Source organism: Melopsittacus undulatus, chromosome 3, assembly GCF_012275295.1.
Source record: "Melopsittacus undulatus isolate bMelUnd1 chromosome 3, bMelUnd1.mat.Z, whole genome shotgun sequence".
In the NCBI taxonomy this organism is placed as follows: Eukaryota; Metazoa; Chordata; class Aves; order Psittaciformes; family Psittaculidae; genus Melopsittacus; species Melopsittacus undulatus.
Window position 1 is genome coordinate 113353122 of NC_047529.1, and position 27013 is coordinate 113380134.

The 27013-nt window shown below is 38.5% G+C and overlaps 1 protein-coding gene across 1 annotated transcript in view; it reads right to left on the reverse strand.

The window, feature by feature from the left end:
* The window catches only part of SRBD1 (S1 RNA binding domain 1), a 122516-nt gene that overhangs the window by 57205 nt on the left and 38298 nt on the right, over positions 1-27013 (reverse strand). The window contains exon 17 of the mRNA XM_034061225.1: positions 7543-7634. Coding sequence (XP_033917116.1) covers positions 7543-7634 — 92 coding nt within the window. The remainder of the gene's footprint in view (positions 1-7542; positions 7635-27013) is intronic.

Sequence of the window (27013 nt, forward strand, 5' to 3'; positions counted from 1 at the left end):
ACAAAAATGAGTTAGAAGCTGGTATAAATTCAGAAAATAACTAACTAAATAAGTAAGATCTTTCCCCCCATCTGTTCAGCCTAATAAAAAGTACACATCATCAGTACGGTTTTCACATTCAGACCACTGGTACTGATTTTAACTGATTACTGATGCTACTAAATGTAAGAAAATTACTTGAAGTTCTGTATTTACAAGGGTTATTCATTTATATCAACAACAGAAATTAAGCTCTTACAAATGACCAGAATGTCCTTTCTTAAGCTATAGTAGGAGAAGCAGCTTTGGTGAGTAACTGATATTGTTGTATTAAAAGCAAACTAAAACCCCTTGAGTTGAAGAGCATCCTTGTATTCTTGTTTCTTCTGACTCCATGCTTCAAAGAAGGAAAAAAACCTTCTAAGGAAAATACACAAACACACAATAGCACAGAGTTACATCCAGAGGGAGGGAAGAAAATCATTCTCATAATTCTTTAATGCTAAGGGAAACTGGTTTTATCAGAGTAGGGACTATTGCTATGCTTCTGGAGAGTGGTTTGAGACAGAACAGGCAGGGTATTTTCAGTTTGTTCTGAAGTGTAGAAAATGATGCTCTGTGAATAAAAGGCAAATCCAGCTGCTGAACTCAGATATATCTGGGATATAAGAAATGGGTATGTAAAAGGAAAGCAAAGTGAATGTCACATCTGTTCACAAAGCATGCAAAGAAGTGTAATCACACACAGGTATGCAGAGGATGATGCTCAATTCAGACCCACACTGCTCCTTTAGCATAGTAATAGCATTCAAAACAGGCAGACAAAAGAGTTTTCACCTGTCTGAACATAACATTCTGGTTTAATTCTGTAACAAGGCAGAAGACTAAGAGAATCTAAATGGGTCTTGATCTTGCAGATCACAATGATCAAACTCCTCTACTCCAGCCTACTACTACACTCCACAGCATCAGAGGAAATACAGTGCTGATGAGCAGGATGTTACTAATTATACATCACTTCTCACATATGGCCATAAAGTTTGTAAAGATCAGAAAATGTTAGATTCTTGTCCAGAACAGTAAGAAAGTGAAGATGACAAACATCTCCATCACCTGTTTAACAACCCATTCAGCACTGTGTCACTGGTTTTGGGAAATTCAAGCCTATTTTTTTTCCCCTCTCAAAATCCTGATGCAGGCACACATGTCCATGCACAGCTGTGGGATAGCATTTTCAGGTTATCTGTACTTAAAGACCAGGGGTTTTAGTTATCCATAGATACCTTATAAATTCTGTTTAAACTGTAGAGCCTACCTTACACCTTGAAATTAGCTTCTGCTCATTAGTAGGAACTGGGTCTTATAGGGAGACAAGGAACAAGCCTCTCTTTACCTATTACTGCTGTTCATCCATTCTTTTTCTAACCGTTGCATCTCTTCCCTTCCAACTTATTCTCAAATGCTAGAATGCAGCTGATGAAAGATGGAATAGAAGTTCATTTTGTCATATTGTAATTGCACATAACCTGACTAAATGGGCTGGCAAAGTGTTTTAATGCATATGAATTCATCACTTGTTTTCCTTACTTCTAACTCTTCCTGGAAACTTGTGGTGGAACTTGCACCAATCCCTAGGATTAGCTGTAGAAGAAAGCTTCTACTTAGAAAGCAGCGTGAATGGTTTAACCATAGGACTTCTGTCCAATAAAGTTTCTGAAAAATGACCTTCTCTTCTCAGTAGCCAAGGGGGAATAGTGCTCTTTTAAGAAGATCAAGAAATTAGCTCAAGTAGACATCAAGGCACTATGTCCCACACATCTAATCATCAAATTGGTTTACTTTCCTTAAGATAGAGTCAAAAGAAATTACATTTTCTCTTGTCTCTACCTTCTACGTGCTGGCCAGAATGACAGCTCTGAACTGTACATCTCTAACAGCACCCTCAGGAACAGAACCCTGTAGCACAACAGTCTCAACGTCCTACCAAGCCCCCAAAGCCTATAAGGCTTTCTTTTGCCAGGAAAAGTGCAAGTGGTGTGCTGAACTTTGAGTGTTCAATAATGCAATGCATTCTGCCCTGTGGAGAGGAGACAAGCAGATGGGATTTGACAATGCTAAGGCAAGCTGTGCTGTGTGACCTTTTGCTCTCTCAGATCCTTCTTTATCCTCAGGAATCACCCTTTAGAAGCAACACAGTTTCTGTACTGAATCATACCTGTACATGCAGCACCGCACACATGCTTGCCCATTTAGTATTCCAAATCTTTGCAAAAAGGTAACTTTAGGGAATATTTTATCTGTATTTGTTGCTTCCTTAACTGGGCAACGCAACTATGAGGTCTTGCCAGAGAACCCCAGGCCTTTTATGTCTGAAAGGAAAATGGGCATTTCTTGGAGGTGCTGCATTAGACAAGGCCAAGTATGCTGCTCGTGTTTCAGCAGCTGAACACAGAACTGCAGATTAAAAACCAGATGCTTATGATTGCATTAAGGTGTGGAAATAAATTGGAGAGGCATAGCAAGAGACCTCCTTGAACGAGTAATTACACAAGTGTGATGTCTGAAAAGACATGAACCCCTTTCCCACCTTATTCTGCCTTCAAAGAATTCTGCATATTCAGGTTTGTCTGCATTTTTATAAATCAGTTCACTGAAGCACATTATTTTTCTTTTTATATAGTGAAAGAGATTGCTTATTTGTTAGAGCAGTCATCTCAAAATGAAAGGTAATTCATCAATTTAATGAAATGAAGGCATTTCTCATTTAATATAACCGAGTGTATATTGAAACCAGGGTAAAATCCCAGCATGACTGCTGCCTCATAGCAGTTCTCCACCATCAGGCCACTGTTTCACCAGAATTCAGCAGTTTCCTCTGGTTCTTGGAGTTATTAAGTGACATTCACTTCATCATGGTATCCACTGCCAGAAGTGCAGAAGCAGCACAACCAAAACAATGGGATGTAAGCAAACGCCAAACAATCAGTGCATCCTTTATTCTGCTTGTATTGAGGACAACTAAACCACCACCAGCTGACCATCCCTTAGAAAGTTTCCAGGCATCCAGGAAGTACATAAACCCCGTATTTGTGTGTCAGTCCTTCAGCATGAGTCACATGTGCTTACACTTTCTATATACTTCACCTATCCCTCCACAGTCTTCCCATTTAGGCTAGCTAACCTTGCTCAAGCCAGCAAGCATTTGCAACACCAAAGAACTGCAGAAGTGTAGAAGCATTATCATGAAAGAAAAAACAAAGTGCTGCTGTGTCTATGCACCGACACCTGCACAGACTCATTTTATTTCTCACCTTAGAGGCCTAATCTTCATCAGGAATACAATTTCTACACAACAAAATAAGCCCTCAGGCAGAACTATATAGGACAGGGTGGAGGTACAACAAATAAGGTATCAGCCTTTGGGAAACCATTTAATTCCAGAGCTCACAGGCCCAGTGACAGCAACCAAAACCAAATCAACACTGATCATCACAGAGTTCATCCATTTAAAGGAGGAATGCGTGTCACCACTGAGTTTAGCTTTTCTTTTACCCATGCAATGAATATTACATCAATACAGTCTTCTCAACCCCTCTGATAGTGAAAGACAACTAATGACAAGGAGAATCACTGGCAAACTTGCAAGGCCAAGTATTGTGCTCAGTGAACTGTTACTTACAACTGCTTCAAAGGGAACTTGCATCCAGGCCTTCCATTAAAAAAGAGGCAGAAGCAAGTCTCAACCACAGAGACCACAAAGTAATCCAGAAGATCTTATGGACAAGTTACCAGGAAAAACTCCTACTTAAAGTTGCCATGAATAAAACCTAATCAGAGGTTAAATATAAAGTGTTACACTGATGGCAGCTCAGGAAATAAAAAGAAATACATTAAATAAAATGAAATGAAATAAAATAACCCCCCCAAACAAACAAAAACCCCAAACAAAACAAATCACCACAACAAAACTGGCCAGCTAAGTAAATATGAATTTGATAGCTTTAGGAAAACTCCACCAAATGAAACATTTGACTTCTGCTCTAAGAGGGTGGCCAGACGACACATACCAGGGTAGAAACAAAACTGCAGTCACGCACCCAGCCTCACAGCTCCCTCATTACCCTTCCACTAACCCTAGTGCAGGCATTCACAAAGCCTTGAGTGGACACATCTCTGTAAGCTTCAAAGGTGATCAATTTTTCCAGCTTGCTAAGGACTCTTTTCATGGAGTCCATCCATACATAACTTCCCACCCTGTATTCTCAGCTTGTCCTTCAACACAGCTCTTGCGAAGGAGAACTCAAGGCGCATTTGCATTCCCTTCTCAGGCTGTAACCCTATCACAAGTTCATCCCAAAACCCCTGTTACTAAACTCCAATGGCCTGTTCTCTAGGCAGAACTCTCCTAATCTGTTGCAGCTGAACTTCCTCAGCCGATCAAGTGGGAAATCCTTTTACTGCTCTGGCCTATAAGCCTCTTATCTCCTAATTCTGTGAGGCTGAGAAATAGCTGTTCTGCTCATTAATCCTACAATGACTGTCAGAAGGGAATGTATACCTTCTCACTCTACTCAAACACAAGTAACCAGGTTTCATCACATTCTTTACTGTCTACTTAGTTGAGTCCACAAGACTATATAGGAATTGGAGTGGCACTACAGAAGCTTCTGCACTTGTATGAAATACTGAGATTTGCTGCTAGAAAAATTCTAAAGAACCTATTTCACTATAAAGAATTGGTATGAGGAGCTGATATTGCCCAGTGCCAGAAAGAAGGTAGCCATCTCTGGAGGACATTTATGAAGTTGTAATTCACTGCTATCTACAGAACAAGAATTGCAAATGAGCTCCTCTCTCCCTAGCCTCCCATGTGCAATTTTGGCTAAAAGTGATGCATGGATGACTATACTTCCCACTAGAGTTTATACATACATAATTAGTTTATTATTATAATTATTATTATTATTTATTAGTTAAGTAGTTTATTTATTACAAGCCCATGTCATCTACAGCCTTCAAAAGACAGCTTAAAGGAACAAAATATTAACCAGTTGAGTTCTTGCCTTAATTAATAACTTTGATTAGCATCCCCCAAGAAATGCTAAAGGTTGCTGATTTTCTCCCTGTACACTACACTTAACCAAGGAGAAATTAATACCGGGATGGCTGACTTCTATTTCTTTGTATGCAGTGAAAGCCTCCCACAAACAGCTGCTAAACAGCACTGCAAATGTGACAGAGATCATGTCACAAGATGTGAAATTAAGTTCTCGTACAATATTCATTATTGAACAGTTAACATTTATGTACCTGATGGACAAACGCAGGCCTACCTGTGCAATTCAACCCCAAACCCGTCTGCAAAGCCTGTGTTGAGAAAAATGTTAAAGTGGCAAACTGCGTTAGGATCACAGATATCTCACGTCAGTTGTACCTTTTATTTTAACTATAAATGTCACACTTCATCATGCAGCTGTCATCTTCCTTTAATGTACTGAACGCTATTGTGTAAGCGCAGAAGCTGACATGGTGTAACACAACAATTAAAACAAAAAGCAAGTCAGCTTTGCACCATGTCTCTTCTCTGGTTGCTGCAAACCAAAGGAAAATCAAAGGTACAGAAGTAAAAGCCAGTCAAGAAAAGTCTGCAAACCCCTTCAAACAGAAGTTAATGTTTCCCTCTAATGTTATGTCCCATTTTCATATTCAGATTTAAAAAGAAATGTCCACAGGTTTAGAGCATCTAATTACAAATTGACACTAACAGACCTCAAGAAGTCTAAAGCCTCCACTGTAATAAATATACTTCTAGCTGTCAGTTCCACAACAGCCAACATCCATGGAACTAACCTATTATATTCCACTTTCTATCCTACCCCTTTCAATTTCTATCCACGCTGTAGTACAGCTACGGCACGTTAAAATTGCTGATGCTTTTCCAACCAGATGCAACAGCACTTAAGTTATGCCTGAAGCAATTCCTAGCAATAATGGAGAAATTATGAACTCTATTATATAGTATAATTAATACTGAAATTGGTCATGTATTACAAATTTGATTTTCATTTACTCTATTTGATGTACAACACTAAGTAAAAGTGACTGAAATGTTCAAAAATTAACTTCAGGAAAAAAGGAAAATCCTGTACATCTGGAAAAGTATATTGTTAATAATTAGATTTCCTCCTTTTCAGTGTTTTTCTGTTCATTTACATCAACTCTAAACCCACAGTTAATGTATCAGCAACATAAAAACTCTGGCCCAAGGGAAAGTTAATGGCATGTGTCACATATATGGAAATATCACATTCCTAGTTATTTGCTCTGGCCATACCATGGCATGTTCAAAACCTCTGTGGCCCAGGTAAGAAGTAATCACAAGGGAGCATGTTCACAGGCAGGGGGAATAGAGTCAAGCAAGAAGAAGCTAGAGGCCTGTCCTGCAAAGGGAAGGGCTGATAGAGACATTTAAAGAATAGTCCTCTAAAAGCATTCACTTGAAACACTGAGTAACACAAATCCCTTTTCCCCCTTCTTGGAAATAAGAAGAAAGGGGAACATGGGGAATTCCAGAAAGTTTCACCCACAACTGCTACCAAACTCCAAATTTGCTTTCTGCTGATCTACACCTTCCTAAGGATTTCCAGACTGGTAGCTTGCTAGAGTAAAAATCAAATCAAGAAGAGTACAATTCTGACTGGAAAAGATTTACACGAGTGTGACTGTATTTACAAATATGCTGTATTTGATTGTGTATGACAGCAAAGCACAGGAAAATGAAGAAAATAAATAAAACCCTGAGGTAGATAAAGAAATACAAAAAGACACACAAATTAATCAAAAAATAGCCTCAGACCTTACTTTGCAGCTGTTTCCCAATAAACCAAACTCATGAGCAGAATCCAGATGCCAATGAAACTGCTAGGAATTTGATCTTTAAAGACTATTCTTTAACCAAACACTGAAAAGTGTAACAGTGACACTTGTACATTTCTAAGAACTTGGGCTGTATTATACCTCAGTGACATTTATGCTGAAGTAGGTAATTAAAGAAACCTCAATAGTATTTCTTGAGGACTATATTGAGCTACATTAAAGAGTTACAGCGATCACAATGAATGCACACCTTTATGTGTTCTATTCTTACCTTTTTTTCCCAACCCTTGAAGTGTTTAATTATTGTTAGAGATGTTTGTGTACATAAAAAGGACAAGAGAAGAGAGGGAAGGTCCAGCTCTTGTGGGCACGGACCTGTCCAACTATAAAAGTTTATACAATTCATCATTAATATTAATCCACATAAGTTCTCCTGTTCCAGCCTGCTAAGGAATACACCCATAAGGACTTTTACATCACAGGCCTTAGCAGAAGATGTCATGGATTTGCATACCTAAGACTTCAAATATGAAGTGATAGCAGAATTGGTTTAGAATCAAAACATCCAAACCTTCCCCTTTTTATAGTTTAGACTGTTATTATATTTAATATTCTAAACAATATTGTCTGAAAATGAGGCTTGAGCTCCATGTTGAAATAATGATAAAAATTAAATACATGTCATACCTGCACTTCGCACGTTAGGGTCCAGGTCTGGCATTTCCTTGCACGCTTCTGGACTGACACTGTAGATGGATGCTCCTGCTTCATTAACAATGCTGAAAATGAAACAGTAAATGATTAAAATACTACACAACTGAAAAACATGACTGAAAGACTTAGCAAGTGACTTAACTGGATATTTAGAAGGGTTTTTCTAAGCCTCATGTTTTAAAAATGCTTTCAATCAACTTAATACTTGCAAAAGGAAGACAGTACAAAGAAAAATATATCCACTGAAACTAAAACATACTTCCCTGACCTGCGAGATCCTTGCCTTCGCAATTCTGGCCCTATTATAAATACACACTGTGAGTGATATCAGGCCCTGTAGTAATCTTACAATGCAGAAAATGAACACAAGAGACAAGTGTTTGCAGAAGTAAACAGGCAAACCAGCTTCCATAAACAAAACAAAATCCCACCTGACAATTTCATTAAAAATACCTACATTTTAAAGTCTAACATCAGTTAAACTATTACCTGAATCCAAGACACGAGCGTGCACACACACCATCTAAAGCTATCAGCCCGAGATACCCAGCAAAACTCCAACCTGACACACAGAGCTGCAGCATGCTTCTCAGCAGCACTTAATATCGTATCCTTCCTGCTCTCACTACCATCCCCAAAGAAAAACACAGACTGCTTGCCTTCGGTAACTTAAGCTACAGTTCATGTATCTACCACACACCTCAAGCTCATTTAGTAATGATGATAAACTCACCAATTCAAATCACAACACAATTAAAAGACCCTTGAGTGCTCTAGTTCCACTCAAGAGAAAATGGCAATCAAGTGTTCTCAGCAGAAGTTTATTTTCAGCTGCAGAATTCTGACACCACTGAATCAACAGTACATTTCTTCAACTAACTTTAAGAGAACTTGAATTTCAGGTTCGTAATTAAGGCATCGTACAGCTACTGCAGCGAAGAGGGATGCTATCAGCTTCTGAACTATTGTAACTTTTACTATTCCACTCTTAGAGTAACTTTATCTTTGCCAGAAGGGTTGTGGTTTCCCTCCTTAAGAACCAGACCTTTCAATTGAAATTATAACTCTGCTTTATATTGTTTTACAATTAGACCATCAATTTACCTTTTCAGAATATTTATTAGATTGAGTATTTAAAGCAAAAACTGATACCTAACAGTCCCTCCCTTTTGGAAAAGCTGGAGAATAGCTCACAGATAAAACACATTCCCATTCAATGTTCCAAGCATGTTAACAGTAAATAGTGTGAAATACAAATATAAAAGGTAAGAATTTCTTTTGTTTTTACAGATTCCTCCCAACTGGAGTTCACACATCAGATTTTATAGTTACTTAACATTCAAAAGAACATTTCAATATTACAGACAGACTGTATCTTTCCATAAATACGGAGAGAATAAAATCCTGTTCTCTTTCGCATTAGTGTAACTCCAGACCCATTCAAACAACTGCTTTAACAGCACAAAAAATTGCTCAGACCACCTGAACAGGGCAAGTGAAAATGAAACTACATGGGCTCTTAAAAAGATTCAGTATTACGGGCATTCCTTTCCTATAACTGACATAAAGAAACAGTCCCCTTACAGAGGTCAGAAACATGGTCACATCTCAAAAACCTAACTGCCTGAAAAGGAAGATGCTGACAGAAACCTCAAACTGATTTTTCCGATTAATAGGTAGTTTAAAGAACAATGCAGCAGAAAGCATTTCTTAACCTGTTCACACCTTATAAAGGCAATATTTGGCAAGGGCTCCCTTTTCAGGTTATTGCTTCCAAGAAAACACACACATTAACACATACTTCTAATAGCTTTTCACTAATGGCTCTTCAATCTCGTATTCAAACAGACCCAAAAAGTTACCTCTTGTGCCATTTCTCAATCTAATACATTGATATTACACTTAAAAAAGAAAACCAGTGTTTTGTACACATTTTTACAATGCTGTACTATTAAACATATTACTGCACAGAGCTTCTTGCTTGATCCCTCCCTGTATTTTATGCTGTGAAAAAACAAAGTGTCCTGGATGGGAATGTTAACGCACTTGAGAGTTCATTGATTCTCATCAATGCTACATGGATAGCTTTTAGAAGCCAGAGGGTTGCAACGACACTGTCCTTCTACAGTAGGAAGTGAATCATGCCAGATTTTAAGACAGGCAATACAAAACCTCCTTATTAAAACAAGTAAATAAAAATAAACTCAGGATAGGAGAAAGAAACATTTGAAGAGAGCACATTTCCTTTCCTCAAGTGCAAGAGCACTTATACACCCGGAGGGGGGGGAGTAGAGGAGAGTGAAGCCAAGTAAAGTTATCTCAAGGAGGAAGACAGCATATAAAAAGCACTTTCATAAGCAGCATACACTGGACATTTGTCATCCACTCTGAGATGGTTTTGTGTATGCGTGCAGTTATTCTATGAAGCACTTGGTGTAGCAGACCTGAAGAAGTTCCCCTCACACAGAACCCCATAGTGCTGTGCATAAGAGAGTAAAACCCAGATGTTAAAATGAATTTGTTACCCAGAGTAAATGTGTAGGGGCATGAACTCCAAAGAAACCATCCCGGGGTTCGTTCAACCATAGTCAGCCAAACTTGAGTGGCTGTCGTGGCTTTATTTAGTTTGGTTTCAGCTACAGTGAGGTGGTTGCTAATGTGACACATGCACATACAAGGCTAAAACATTTAGCTTGCTCACAACATTAAGATGGCAAGCAAATAAGGTTTGGGATTTTTTCTTTGCAGTTGCTCTGGATTTTGCTCTTGGACTGGACAGGAGACAAGTCACTTGGATTCACAGACACTTTGTTTTCCAAATCCTAATAATTCTCTTTAAAAGGGGGATGTTATACAGGGCGATTTAAGCTCATTTGACGCTGTAAAATGCTCTACATCATGCTTTCAAAGAATAGACATATTTTATGTCAGGGTACATTAAGACAAAACCAAACCTGCTCATATAGCAAGCAACAGACATTTACTCTAAACTCCCGCAGTCACACTGTTCTATAACCTTTCCGTTCCTTTTTAATGGATACAATTTTCAAGAGACTCAAAAAAAAAGGCTACATAAGAGTTGGTAAAAATTGTATCTGTATATTTTAAGAGCTAGAATTTGTTTCTACTTTGACTTTTTAAGCTGCAAAACGGATTAAACCAGAAAACTACGCTTCCCCACCCCCTCATACAATGAGATCCTCATTTCATGCATTCCTTAAGAGGAAAGATTCTTGCACTGAGCAAAACCTCAACAGTTAAAACATTATCAAAAAGCCATTTTGCTATTTAAACAGGCAACTGGTTATGGTATGATAGGCTTATAGCACATGAACGGACAAGTTTCATGAACTGCTTTCTGAATTAACAAGAAAAGCAGGTAAAAACCCTGGGACTATGACTCCACACAGTCTATTTCCCACATCCACAATCCTACAGGTAGGTTCTTATTTCCGCAGCATCTATATCAAACTTAAAGTTCAAATGCTCAAACCACAAAAACACTACACGAGATTGCAGTGTTCTCTTTTTCATTGCACAAGCAGGCTTGTTGCACAGAAAGTAACTTTGCATATACTGCACCAGTCTGAATCACATTTAAGACACTTCACGCAGCGTTAAATCAAGACTAACTGTATTCCACTAGCACCACCTGCTGGACCCTCAGCTTTATGCTAGAGACCATGCTCCTGTATACTGAACACTGTAAGGAGCCTTTAAAAATCACTACAGCGAGTTTTCTTTCTCAGCTTAAGCAAGCGTTAGATATTTGGTATGAAAAGTTCATTTGAAGACGTGTTCAAAACACTCATATTTCCAATTTCTTAAGTTTTACAGGAAAAATCCCTTCTTGTAAAAGGTAAATAAAAATAAATCCAAAAATACTTATTTCTTTAAATATTAAAGCTATTACATACCTACAAAAATACATTAAATATTACATGTAACAAGCTAGATTTACCAACAGTCCTTTAACTATATTACCCACGGCAGGGGGGTTGGAACTAGATGATCTTAAGGTCCTTTCCAACCCTAACTGCTCTGTGATTCTGCATTACAATTTAATGTACACGAGTGTAACGGCACATTTTGTAAAACTTACAGGGTTCTTAAGTAGCAAGTTTTCATTGAAAACCTTTACAAAACAATGTACAGAAATCTCATACATGTCTAATGAAGCAGATTTATTAGCCTAGAGGCTTCCAGCGCTAACGATGGATGCAGCTTCCCGACAGTTTCATGCACCTTACAATTTCAGACTATTTTATTGCATTTAAGTCATTTCCCCACAATCAAATGCAGCACTGGATTATTAACCTACAGAGAGAGAAAAAGCAACTTTATCTGACTTTACGTAACTTACTGTACCTACAATCTCCGAACCCCTGATTTACAACTTGAAGCCTTTAAAATAACATTTGAAGAAACAATACCAATACAAAGAAGAAACCAGTGTTAATACTTGGAAGAAAATCATGGGCACTCTAAAAGCAAAGGGGTATGTCAGCCTCAAAGGACCCCATTTTCATATTTGGTCATAAAATGATGGTCTGCTAAAATATAATTCCTTTCTCAATCAAAATTTCCCAAGTGTGGTTAACTCTTCTAACCCAACTTTTTACATATTCAGTGATAAATATATCCTTCATAAGCCAATGGCAACAAAAGCTGGAGGCTCCACAAAGGAAAGAAGTATAGAAAGGTCAAAGAGGGAAGATGAGAAGAGTCAAAAACATTATTCAGTGTTACTTACTAAAAGAAGTGGCTTAAGAATCGAAGGACAGAAAAATAAAATGAAATACGATGACAAAATATTTGCTAGAGAAGAATGATAATTTCAGAAGCTTTAATAATGTTGCTAGATTTAATGAGTAAAAACAAACTGAGGAGGAGCACGGAAGACTTAATTAAGGCTCTAAAGAAGATTGGGTTATTCCATGAATAGGAAATCCATTGGGTACAACTAGCTTCAGAAAAGGCTAAAACCAAAAATAGCTGAGAGCTATGAGGCACCTATGGCAGAAGCAACTTTGCCAGCTCCTCCAACTCCTCACCGTTACCAATGACTGGCTGCATGTTTCTTGAGGTCAATGGGCAGTTACCAGCCATTCCCAGGATCTCACTTCTGGGGGTACATGCTCCCTACACACTGGGCACAGATAAGTCCCTTCTGTGATGAATACAGCCAACTGGAGACTGCAGTCCAGTGCAGGCTGAGCAAGAGGTAGTGATTTGTTCAGCCACACGCGCTTTGCCACAGGAACAATAGGATACAAGGCTTGACAGACTCTGGCTCTGACACAGGCAAGCCATTACTTTTTTTCCCCCTCTTATGAGGAACATATGTCATGGAAGAGCAAGATAAAAAGGTTCTGGTGTACACTAAATAACGTATTCAAAGAATAAAAAGCCCTAGAAGGTTTTTAAAAGCCTGTTTAGTCTGACAGATGAGATTAAATTCAAAACCTAGTCTCTCCCACCTCCAATAACCTAGCGGTATGGCAAAGGAAGATGTTAGAAACACAACAAAGATATTATACTAGAAATACTAGAAGATTATACTAGAGAGCAATCATTATTCAACAGAATCAAGCCAAACCCCATACAGTTAATCTGTGGTTTTAAGTAATATGAAGATTTAGCTTCAACTTTTAGCAATATATAGAACTAAGGGGATTCTCCAGTATTAAACATTTTATGATGACAAAATAGACTCTTAGATAGGAAAGGAATTTTCATCAATTTCAATTGCTTCATTCAAAACATTCCAGGACTACACACCACTCAAGTTTTGCTCTTATGGAAGCCCACCTTTCAGAATCAGACATATTAGACAAGAGATGTTACAGTCCTCTTTTGTAAAAATACTACACAGAAAAAGCTCAAACTGCCTCATAGTGAAGCCATTCAAACAGATATGGGGAATAGAAGTCTCAAAGTACAGCTCCTGCTCAGGAGCTCCCAAGCACACACGAAGTAAAGCCCACTAAGTGTCTTCAGATAGTACATCAAATGATAAGCAATGATACAGATCCCACCTTGTTGATCAGCCACATTCTTTAAGTTTCCCTAGGAAACAGTAGGTGAAATTCTGCTTACAGCTAGTGTTTTGAATTCACAACAAGGTCTGTAAATGTTTCCACCCTTGCATGAATGAATATGCTCAGTATTTCACAAAGGCAACCAGAAATTACACCACACAAAGAATAAAGCAACTTGGTCCTAACCAACTCAGTCTACTTTTTAAAGTAAAAATTACTCAACTATTTCAGACCAGGAACTGTCAACGCAGCAAATTACAACACAGAACAATGTGTTTAAATGGTGTCTTTCAGACACAAACTCTACTTTTGAAACAGCTTGCTGATCCTACATCATAGACAATAATAAAGCACCTTATAAATCATCTTCCGAAATAACAGAATTTCAAGGCAAGCATCCTTGAATTAGGGATTATGTCGCTCCTGTTCAGACACAAGTGATATTTAGTGCCAGTTAAGCTGATGGCTTTCCTGGTAGACAGTGTAGATCTTTAGAACCTAATGAAAAGAATTAGGCCTGTTTCTATCAGTGTTTAAAAGTGGGGGAAACAATAGTGGAATAGGATTTAAAAGCTTCTCCTTTAAAAAGTTACTAGTTCAGAAGATGGAGCCAGGTTTTACTAACTTCCAGGTTTGGGTGAAGGCAGAAAACATCCCACATAAAACATTTCACTGAATATAAAACTAGAAGAGTTAAAAACTTTCTGATTTCAATTCCTCAACTACCATAATTCTCCTCCCCAAAGAAAAGCAGTGTGAAATTTCCTGCCAGTAAGACAATTGTTACTTGCAGCACAATGAAATAGGATTGGGAATTATTGCAAGATTTAACAATGAGCTACCATGCTTTAACTTCTTCTGTGTAAGATATAACTCTAGAAATCCCTAAGTCAAAAACTACCTACTGCACTGAACTAATAAAACTAACTGTATAGCTACAGCCTGGAATCCTTTATTCATCTGCGAACGAACCATGCCCTTAGCACATCCCTACAAAGGGAAGAATGATCAGATATCTGTCTTCATCTTGTCTGAAAACGATGACATTTTTCAGCAAGAAAAGGGTCCAAATGGCAGGTGTCAAAGAGCTTTAGCTTCACACGTGGTGCTAGGAGGCAGAAAAAACAACAGTAGCGTGTGGCCATGTCAGAGCTGCACAGAAGCTGCCGTACAAGTGCATATCTGAAAAGAGCAAACCTCATAGCCTGTTAAATCAATCTAGTGCCAGATGCTGTTATCAGAACAAAACTGGTGCTGCGGATTCATCCCCAGAAGAAATACACGTCCCATGTCTGCAGTGAAAAGTGAAAGACCTCGGGTGGCATGTCTCGAGACTGAAGGTGACAGTCACCTGCAACTACCCCCACTGCTCTCATTGACAGTTTCAGACAACGGGTCCTGTCATTGCTCATAGAGCAGCTGGCGTTGAAGCTCCTTCCTCCTCTTGTAGAGAGCTTTAAAATCCTAACTCCAGGTCCAAAAATCTACTTCCAAGTTAACCACCCAACTAAAAAGCAGTTAAGTAATTCATTTTTACTTTAAACACTAGTACAGTAGGAACTAAGAACATTTGGCTACTGCTCTTCTTGTTGTAGCAATGCCATGAAGAGAAATTGCAGCGACATAAATAACATTATAGAATATTACTTTAATGTACAGGGACACGTTTAAAAAAACACATTTTATGTGATTACAGTATAATGGCATTAAAGTAATTAATTCATTAAAGTAATGCAAAAAAGTTACATACCTGAAACCACCTAATATTAAAACAAAGACAGTAATAAAAGGCATAAGGATTGACACAGGAAATGAAAACCCTAGAGTCCACTTCTAAAATTACAATAGCCACGAAAATGGGTTGGTTCCTTATGAATACACTTTATAATTTCAAGACCAACCATGCCAACACTCAGTTTTACACTCACATTTCATATATTCATAGACTTTTGAAACAAAATTGCCTAGACACACACATTAAAAGCATGGCACAAGATGCTACTGCTACCCCAGAAGGCTAGCAAAAACATCCCACGCTGAAAAGCTGAAAGAGTAGCCTTCCTTAGCCCTTCCCCTCCCTATTCTCTAAAGCTCGGCCAAGCCAACAAGCCCTACCCAGGACCATGAAACAGCCAAGCTGCAAGTTCCAGAGCAGGAGACTGTCACCAATGCTGTCCTACCAGCAGCTCCTTCTCAGCTCAGCAAAGCAGAAACCCCTTCAGTGGTCGCATATGGGGAAAGCTGGTATTTCATCCAGCCCATCTCAAGCTATGCAGGATCTTGAAACAAGTAAGACCCATCCTGCCTACTTTGAGAAACAGCGGAAACAAAGGATAAAATCCTGGAACTCAGCAATTCACGATCGTGCATATGCCTATTTATTCATGTTGAAGCATTATAAAGCATTAAGGTTTTGGGAACAAATAAGACTTTTTTAAGACAAAACCAAGATTCCTGCCTATAAAGATATACTTGGACTTGGCTAGTGTCTTCTACATTTGGCCTTGTCACCAACAGTTTGTTGTTAGGAAAACCGACAACTGCCTAAAGTCTGTCTAATTTCCAACCAAAAACATTTTCCTATTGCATGCACTGTCCCATCCACACCACTCCTGCAGGACAGGACATTTAACATACAAATGATCCATTAAGGAAAGTCCACCAGGTTCTCCAGTGAATACACTCTCTGGAATCACTTTTATCTGGTAGAAGGGGCATCACATATGCAGCAACTGTTGTGGCTAAAACACAGTGGTTAAGCCAGACCAAAGGCTGGAGCTTCGAGTCACATTAACTCTCATGAAGACTGTGTCCCCAGAGTGGAGCATAACTGGACAAGACCACAACATATGGAGCAAAATGCCTCTTGGACAATGGCACCTCCAGCAACTGTCATTTTCTTTAATGCTCACTGTGGGCAGTTGGGAAGCAGCCTGGTGAGTGCTGCATGCAGCTTCCACAGCCCCGATTCATGCAAAATTCTGACCTGTAGCTTTGGCTTGAGCCAGGCTTTATTCCTCTTAACTCCCCTCCCTACAATATCACTCATCTTCATATTTGAACTGTCCTTAGCAAGCTACCCTCTCCCCAAGTACAGATCCACAAGGGAAGGCTGGAGACAGCTATACTCCCATTAGAGCTGCGTGATGCAATGTGGATAGATGCTCTACATGGGGTGAGGGAATCACAGATCCTGTGCTGCTGCTCTTCTTTGTTCCCTCCCCATCTCTCTGAAAATCTAGACTGTATCTGAAGACGACATATGAAATATTTTTAACCTACAGACACTTCTTGGCACAGTTTACTGAACTGTGCAGTACCCAGGTTTTAAACACAGAGAAACTCAAAATAAATTAGGAATTCTGGACTCAGAATGAATGCTGGCAGGAAAACTTCTTTGAGGTATTAAATAATAAAGAAAAGTGTGACCACATCTTTCTAGCCATGTCGTTTCTTCTTATTTTGATTTGGAATGCACCTAAAAATAAGGCTGTCTGCTTTAGTTCACAGAAGGTACATTTGCCTCCTGTGCTTATTCCCCTGCTCAATATACTTGAAGCAAAGGTTACGTGAAGTAAATGGCGCTTCATGCAGACCTGATCAAAATTACATGGTGCTATCTCTGAGAAGTTATTTCCACAAACTTAATCATGACAGTGCTCTCACAATTTATCAAGTCCTCATTTGTATCATTGCTTTGCTTTTTCTTTCATTTATTTTAACACAGGGAAAAAGAAACCCAGTTTGCTTTGACATTTTCCTACTCTAATTATACTCTAAATTATGACTGTTCAAAGCTGATAGCGATCAAGAAGTATTTTGTTCTGTCCATCAGGGAAACTGTTTTTCTTCATTAGAAAAAAAGCTGTAAAACTGAGGTACTAGTTTAGTGTCTTCAGCAAAATCAATTCCCTATAAAGTAACTGTAACATTGAGATATAAAAAAGGATTATAACAACAGTCAAGAAGAAAACCCCAGAAAGTTAAGAAAAAGAGTAGGTTATGCAATCTTCAAGAAAATCCAACATTTTTTATGCAAACAAACAAAAAACCCTACAAAATACCCCAAAATATCAAATGAAGCTTTATCTTAACAAACACACTTTTATTGCTCAGTTACTCTCCTCAGACACAGATGCAAAGGTAAGAGAATGTACTCAAACGTCTGTAGAGCAGCATAAGAACATTGAATGCTTTTTAATTAAATTCCACATTGTTTTCCTTTCAGGCCTTGAGGGTTCTTTCATATCTGCTCTGGTGCTCCTCACTCTCATAGTTTTAATAGTTATTATTTTACTGACACCATATGCAACTTCTGGGCATCTACAATAAGAGGTGCTAATCTGAACCAAATACATCCTCAAAGGAGAGTGAGCTGAACATGAAGCATATTTTAAATCATTAAGGGATAAAAAAAGAATACACTGGATACCTCTCATCATGTATTACAAACAGAAGTATGTATCAGTCTCAGTTAAAACAAACAAAACTCAACAAAAACAGCCCCCCAAAAACCCCAAAATCAAATAGAAATAACCACCAAATCGCCACAAACTTGAAATGCATGAATAAATCGCATGTTTTTACAGAAAATAAATTCTTTCAGTAAGACCAAAAGGGGAAAGAGCTGGCAAAAATAAATAGCTGTAATTAGTGAAATAAAAGTGCAGTTAGGTAGTGCTGTATTTGTTTTCTCCCTTCTCTTAAAAGGGAGTAATTTATTCCCTCAGGTTGTGACAGATCCACATGGGAGACTTCCCATGAATAATATCACTAGAACTGGCATAAACATATGGTGAAAGACCACTTCATTTAAAACATGTTTTTCATCCAGTTACCAACACTTCTTCTGGACTCAAGGTTTTTAGGCTTAATTTCATTTTAACCACATTAGCCCTCTTTTTGACCCCCCATTTTATAATGGTAAAATGTCTTGGAAACATTTGATAAGTTGCAGATCACAGTTAAGATGTAAAACAAAGACACTAACAAAAGTAAAATAGTTGCTCATCATTTACAAATACAACTAAGTCGTTTTCTCTAAAAGATGACAAATTTTGCACCAGGAAGTCAATATGCAGTTTTTTCTTGGAATGCAAATAAATAAATGGATAAATCCATTGACAGCCCAACTTCCACCCAAAACCAAAGCCCTAGGATGAAACAGTGATTTCCTCCTTCCCCAGTCAAAACTTTCCTCTCCTCATCACACAAGTTACTTCAAAATGAGAGCAAATTAGGCCAAAGCTTTCCTGTAAATTCATATTTGGACAGCAAGAAAGGAAAGTAATGCTGGAACTCAATTGAAGGACCTAGCAAGCACTGCACAGAAAGCACAGATGATCAAAACCAGCACCTGCAAATGGTCAGCAGAGTCTACAGTTACCCTATGCTACGGGCAATGGAGATCTACCACATACTTCTCCGGATGGGTCGCTAGATTCTTATGTGTGGATTCTGCAAGACCAGCCAGCAATGAAGAGCAAGGGTGTTGAAATGATTCTTTCAGCTTTTGGAAAGTGATCAATGCCAGTGAATCACAGCAGCTGAAAGGCACCTGTGGAGACTGACTAGTCTAACATCCTTGCTCAAAGCAGGGTCAACCAAAACAAGCTGCTCAGGGCTGTGTCCACTCAGGTTTCAACTGTTTCCATGAATGGAGACTCCAAAACCTACTACATGTTAACAGGAATATTGGATTCTCTGTAGCTGAGAAATGAAGCTGTGATAATATTAAACTGAGATTCAGATTCTTTAAAAACCCAAAGCAGTTCAGAAATGAATGGAAACGTGTACCCTGCTGATTGCAGCAGTAACAGTAGGCCCACTTAATTTCAAGTGTCTGATGTTCAACTGTTAAGATATTCCTGCAGTTGATAACTAACAGCTGTTACTTAAAAAAGCAAACCAACAAACTAAAAACCCCCAACTATTTGGAGATTAGGGCTATAGGAGAGGAGATAACACAATGTTAAAAGAATAATTGTCCAAATGAGAACACGAGTCTATCTGCTAGAGACTCTATGGCAGCGCAGCGGTGAAGTGCCCAGAGGCGCTCTGGCTGATGCAGTCAAATCCTACAGGGGGTTATAGAGAACATATGCCAGGGTGGGAGATGCAGCACCCTTTAATATGGCAGAGCATCTTCTGCCCTAAGGCACTGCTCAGCTCTGCTGGCTAGTGCAGGAGGTGGCAGAGCCAAGCCTCATCCTCAGCCTGCCCCTGGTAGACAGGCCAGGACTATCGCTGCTGTCAGCATCTCCGCTGCCCTGAGCCAGAGTACACTCACATTCACACACCATCACTGCAAGCAACAACAGGTCTGCACTGGTCCATTCCAGGGCATTTACTGGTCAGGTTACTAGTATCATAAACTGACATGCCATGGATTTGGGTTTAATCAAACCCTGAGGAACAGAACAAACAGATTTCACAAGCTCCAAGTCTTAACTTCTTCCTTTGGAGTTCATAAAAGCTCACAACATCACCATCATCGCAAGCACCATGTGATTTGTGCAATTTAATTACATCAACTGTGGCATTAGAAGAAACCCCAAACTTACATGTATCATTTCTCAGTGGAAACTAACTTAAAATGCCTTATAAACAAGGAGTAGACATGAACTTAAAACATGCATATTCCACTAGAATTTTGACTTCTTTTAATCATGGTTTAATCATTGAAAGCTTCAACTTGTATCGAATCCAAAACCTGGTATTTCAGATGACCCAAAGACAATTCGCATAAAGAAAGCATCTCCAAAGTTCATTGTACTAATTGTAAGTTTTAGTTTATCACAACCCAGTATTAGCCACAACTCAGCCTGGCTTCATAAGGGTGGTATTTAAGATCAACTAAAAAATAATCAACTACATATTCTGATTTGCATATTAAATAAAATATATTTACAGAAACTACTATAAGCAACATTTAATCTGCATCTTCGCTTTATAAAAACCTGGAAGAAATTCCCTACAGACCATAAAACTAAAGAGAATCTGCTTTGAATTAGAGGCCACCAGCTTTTAATTCTTACTTAGCGCCAGAACAACCCCTTTACCCAAACCCCTCTCTCAATCAGAAAACATTACTCCTGATAAGTCCATGAACCTACAACCTACTGTAACTGCTTTATCAAAAAGTGGCCAATGGAAGGAAACACCATTTCCCCTAAATTGCACTGCTAATAATGATCAGCAGCACGGCCTTTACAGGGAGGAGTCCTCTCCAGAATGCCAGAAGGTCTTTAGGCAGTTTCTATAAGGAGAAAGCTATGATTGAGGAGACACCGAGCGAGGAGCTGTGGACAGCCAGGTAAAGGAGACAGCAGGATGCTTGCAAAGCCAGGGTATATACAGGAGTGGGGAAAAACAAGAGGAATAGAGGAGGACAGCCTTAAGCATTCCTTTAAAAGGAATGAAACATTCCTCTAAAATTCTATGGTTTTGTTGCTAGCTAAGAAATGGGATACATTAAAAGGATACTATATCATCTATATCATGATTTCAAAACTATTTCATTTTAAAACATTTAAATTGACAATGTCTCTTTCTATTTATTCTTTTAGCAGAAGATTAGAGTTAACATTTCCTTCAGCAGGGAGATAATCACTGAGAACTAACACAGGAATATCCAGTTTGATTTACTTAAAAATGACAAACTAACTTGTAGAAAAAAAGAAAGAAAAAGCCTTTTATGAAAAAAAAGAGCGTAACTTTTAGCTGTAATATTTACACTATGAGAAAAACCAGACCAGAACAAGTAATAAATGCATCACTGATTTTTACTGAAAGCCTACTTCCAAAGTACATTTACAGGACAACATGATAACGCTGACAAGCACGCATGGAGGACGCATGTCGAAACCGTTTCCCTGAAACATTTATGTCAAATTCAAATGTCAAAACATATTTTAGCCGAATGTTAGCTCTAGTTCAACCCAATAAGAGAACTGAACAGGCAGTAGGCATGTTGCCTCAGCTGCCAAGGATGCTTAACAAAATATAAAGTAGGTTTGAGAGAGAAGTTTAATGTGAAACACCAATTCAATGTTAGTAATAACTGCACATAGATGGACATCTTCTCCCCCCACCTCCAGGTTTTCATTTATAAAGCTCCACAGACAACTGATGACTGAGCTACTTGAACAGTATTTGATGTTACATAAAAGAATTTGACACAGAAACTGTGATATTACTTGCAGTTGGAAAAAAGATTAATGTGAAAACATCATTTGTATGTGAGTAACACGTTTGTTCTCAGGAACACTGTGTTTCTGAAAGAAAGGAAAATAACCAATGTACAGAACAGCTAGATGGGTATGATTACAACTGCACATGAAGCCACCAAAGCAACACAAATCTCCCCAAACTGAAAAGGAACAGGAAAACCTGCACCATTCTCAGCCCTTTCCCCTCCACTTGCCCACTGTTCCCAGGTGTCATTGCTACAAGGGCCTGGTACAGAAGGTTCTTCACACAGCTTGAGCTTTTTTATGTCTCCTTTCACAAGTACTCTTCCTCGCTTCTGTAACACCCACCACAACAAATGGATCATTTCTCCTTCCCTCCACTTACTCATCATTGACAAACCTGCTAGGATACAGTTATAAAAAGGAATTATCCTCAATAGGTACCTTCAGTTAAAACCTCCTGACACTGCAGTCATCTAAATCTAATCCCTTTTCAAGCTGAAATAACCTACTCAAAGGCCCTTTGAGACACACAGCACGTCTATATTCTCTGCCTCTCAATCCCTGAAAACATCGTAAGTATGCTGAAGTATCTCCTATTGCTGTGGCTTCTTTCGGTGTCATTCGTGAAGCTTTTAAGACTGCCATAAACTGTGTTGATAAGAAAAGTTAAATGAGTCCAGGCAAGCATAGACCCTGGTATCAGTATCACACACAATTACTCCAAGTGAAGGTGCAACATGGGTAGCACTCACTGCCTGCACTGCCAAGAGCTGCTAAGAGCTGACAGCCCGAGATCAGGAATAGAAATGATGATTTTATGTAACTGTAAAGGCAAAGAGCCCTTGCTTTACTGCTACAGACACTTGGTATTTGCTTTCCAGTCGTGGAAGACTCTCAGGCTATCAGATACCTAGAAGTAATTAGTTTAATTTTCAAATCTCCCTAAAATCCAAGCCAGTTTGGGGCGTTTTTTGCTTTTGGGTATTTTTCCCATCAAGATTTGTAATACTTGTTTCCTGTTACTGGGGGAATTTGTTACCAGCTGTACAAGTGGCAACTTCCTGGGGTTTACTACTCAAAACAAACCTGAATGTATTTTCAGAGGGATACTTCTACACAAACTTTGGATTTGCACACAAACTTCCATTTTTACCAGATCTTGACAGTGTTGATACTTCAGAGAATAAAGAAACTTCCCCACTAACAACAGCATTTCTGCATATGCTCACTCCTTTAAACATTTCTGATTATTTAGAAATAGACACAGCCCACACATATACACTAACAGAGATCTAGGATGAAGAATTTCATCCCAAAGGTAACTCTCTGCCAGTTAAAAGCCACTGAAATGAAGGTATCTAAAGAGTGTTAAGACAGCATAATGTAATCTAACCACCTATCCTAAGCTTCTGCTATCAGCATCAACAACAATTGCACAGTAAGTTTAAATAAATCTGTGTATCACATCTCAATAATAGAGGAAGACCAGTAAGAGCTGAAATGCAGAACACCAAATGTGGTTTCATTAATGAATAGGTATGAAGATTAGCAGATTTTCAACTTAAGGAAAAACACATTACTAGCAACCTTACACAAATGGAAAAATGCTTACTTCCCCATTAGAATGCCTATTTGAAGACAAAACATTATCCAAACATACAACCAGTCAGTCCTAGTATCTCACAAATCAGAGGATACATCTTGTATTTATATATTTTTAACCTGGATGCCCCCGGTATTAATCACACTCTATTTGGACCCTTCCACTTAAATTAACTTGTGAGGATTCCACAAAGAATTCCTGCTGGAGTTTTTTTACATGGTGATGAGTCTAAGCAAATTTTCCCAGTCTTTTCTGGTGAAAATTTATCAGTTGCCACAGGTACTTAATGACATCACTTAAAACACACACACATTTTTCTGATGTCTCTTTCGTATTAAGAGGATTAGAGGGTATCATCACAAACATCACTTCTTTTAGAAAGGCAGTATTGACACAAATTCAATTAACATTTTAATGGGTTTAGTTTACATTCACTTTGCAATATCAAAGATTTTGTTAGCATGATGTTACCATACTAGTGTGGAGCCATGCTGTTTCATCTCGGGCAATGGGTAAAGGCAAGCAGTGTAAAACACACAGACGTGGGTAACAAGGACCACACTGCAAGTTTCCATAATCGAAGTTCTTCAAATACAAATGAGAGGGAGGATATCCTAATGCACAGTTTCAGCTATTTTAAATACTAAGTTTCTATATGTTCCTACATTTTGTTATTTTCAGGTCCAAGCCCAGTGGTTTTCAACCTGTGGTTCACAGGCTTCTGTCCAGGAATTCACAAACAACCATTCAGCTGTCAGTCTTTGGAGAGAATTTTACATTGCAGTTTACCTTAAAACCTGAACTTTTCTCATTTGAGGTCAGTATCAATATCAAGTTTGGAATATTTAAGGCTCCTACCATTGAGCATTCACAATCCTAGCTGCGTACAGAGGAGGACTCATTTTCTTCATGTAGTGGCTCACACTAACTGACCAAAAGCCAACTTTTTATGCTTTATGATGAATAGACAGCATTTTAAAAGATACGCTAGGAGTTGAACAGAACAAACTTACTTCAGTTCACTCCAGCTAAAAAAAGAATAATAAAATTAATAAATGTAGTATTGGGAAAAGGCTCAGACACAGCTGTTGAAAGTCTGTCTCCAATGCTCAGTGTGAGAAGCAGTAATATGTCATTAGGTCACATTTTTCAGTTGAAGTCCAAACCTCAGTTTTAAGCTCGGACTGTACACTATTAATGTTCACAAATCATTAGGGGAGTGAACAGAAGAAGGAACTGTTCTCCTGACATAACCTGCTGCATTGAAAAGACAAGGAACGTGCAAGCTCAACTGAACTCAAAGCTCTGCAAAGTTCCCATAGACTGTAGTTTGATGCCTCTGTCTAGGGGAAGTGCCTTGAAAGTGCCCTGCCCTTCATCCCCTGAACGCATCCTCATTCTTTCTGCAGCACTACCCAGTTCCTCAGGCTTCTTGCATTCCTCAAGCTATCCCTAGACCTTGGCCACCACTCAGACACCTCTCAACAAAAGGCTCCTTGCTTTCTTCTGCCAAGTACGAGATGACACACACACTGCAGAGACCGGCATGCAACATTTCGGATGGAGGCAACGACTTGAATGTTTCACCCTCCAGCATCACTACTGATAATTGCATCATGTGAGCAAGTCAACAGCTATCACAAGGAAGGGTGGTTTGGTGACCCTTCAGAGAAAAAAGGGATGTCAGACCACATAAGAAAACCAATTCTGGGAGAAGTGGGCATGCTATAAGATTGCCTGATGCTCATTCCAATACAGAACTTTGTGGAAATCTTTCTTTTAAATTAAACCAGGAAGAATCTTGTGGAGTTGACTAAATGGCACAGAAAAACTTCAAAAGTTTTAACCATATTAAGCAATAACATAAATCATTTCAGTCCAAAATGAAAAGCTTTATATTTAGCCTATTAGGTGGTCTACCCCCTCAAAAATATCAGATACCTAAATGAACTAGCTTTGTTTCACTGTAGCAATCTAGCAAATCTAAGATCTAATCCTTTTTCTTTGAATCTATTAAATCCTTCTTCATTTCCAAGCTTTGGAAGTAGCCTTGACCAAGAGACTTTAGGCCAGAGTAATTTTCAGTGTCATCATAGAAAGCTCTTAAGAACAGAGATAGCATTTGAAACAGACCAGCACAAAATGTTAAGTGATAAAAATAGTGTTTTAAAGACTGAGTCAAACACCCCCCAAAAATAAATCCCCTACTCACAGTTTAGTTTTAGTAGTTCTATACTGAACACGAAACTCCCTGCTACACATATTTGGTACAAATCCAATTTTAAGTGAGTTTTAAGAACAAAATGCCCAGTCTTGTGCTATGAATATGCTCTAGGCAATGCACACACTCCAAGACTGCTCCCAGAGGATCTGATGGGCACACTCTGTGCTGCACTTGCTCTTTGCATAACCTTTGCCTCTCAGTAACCTTTTATCTTTCCAACACTTTGTTCTTTTGTGTTTCTAAACATTTTTGGATGGTTCTCCCTTCTCACCTGACTTTTGCTGTACTGCAATATCAGATGTCTTCTAACTGATTACCTTAAGAGTTTTATTTATCTGAAAACAAGAGAAGATCTACCAGAAAACAGCCCATGTACAAATTACAACTCAGTGGGAAACAAGATTAAAAACAGAGAAGTCATTTTGCTATCCAAAATGTTTGGATATGTTTGCTATTTTAACAGAAAACCCTCTTTTCTGTTAAAAAACAAAGTAGGAGGAATTATTGTGATCACTTTCTCAAAACTACTATCTGATTTGCAAGAGTGCATTTGAGAAGAGTACATTTCTAACTGAAGAGTATGCAGTTGCCCTTGAACACAGGCACGTGCATAATGACTTTTCATCCTAAAATCTTCTCTAATTTTACAGAATTTATTTTGTTTGTCTGTTTCATATTCTTTAAAGGTCTGAAGAGATTTACATACTGAGAACACATAACTTCGAAAATCACTGCTTGATATTACTGTTACTATAATTTTTCTCATAGAAAGAGAAAACTTAGAAGGGAAATTGCATGGGTAAATTTCCACTCTTCCCCAAAACTGTTTTCCTATAGATTGCCTGGACCCAAGTCAAATGACATATCCTACTGCTCTGGAAAAGGAGACTCTGTCCTCAAGATCTAGACTTCTTTTGCAAGTTATGTTCCTGACCCCCTGCCTTCACATTGCTGAAGTCTAGACTCCACATATCTCTTACTCTTCTTCTGAATTTAAAGGAATTCATAATCTCTTAAACTACAGTGACACACTTCCAATTAGTCCTTGCCCTTATCTTAAAAACTGTGAAGCCATTTCTCTGAAACAGGATTCGAATAAGGTTCCAGAATTATGTCAAGTGTATGGTTTATAAAATTTGGGTTAAAAAGCTTCAAATTCATGCTAGACAAGCCTGAAATAATCATCTCCTCTTTCACCTGTCCCTCTCTAACCTCACTGCTCACCCCTTTCTTTTCCTCAGAAAAACATGGCTAGTGAATGGTACTGATACCTACAGCAAATTCGTAAATCAAAGTAACAGAGCTGGGGCAAAGGGGAATCCTCACTTTGACTGCTTCAGAATCTAAGAATATAGATTCACTTTGACTGCTTCAGAATCTG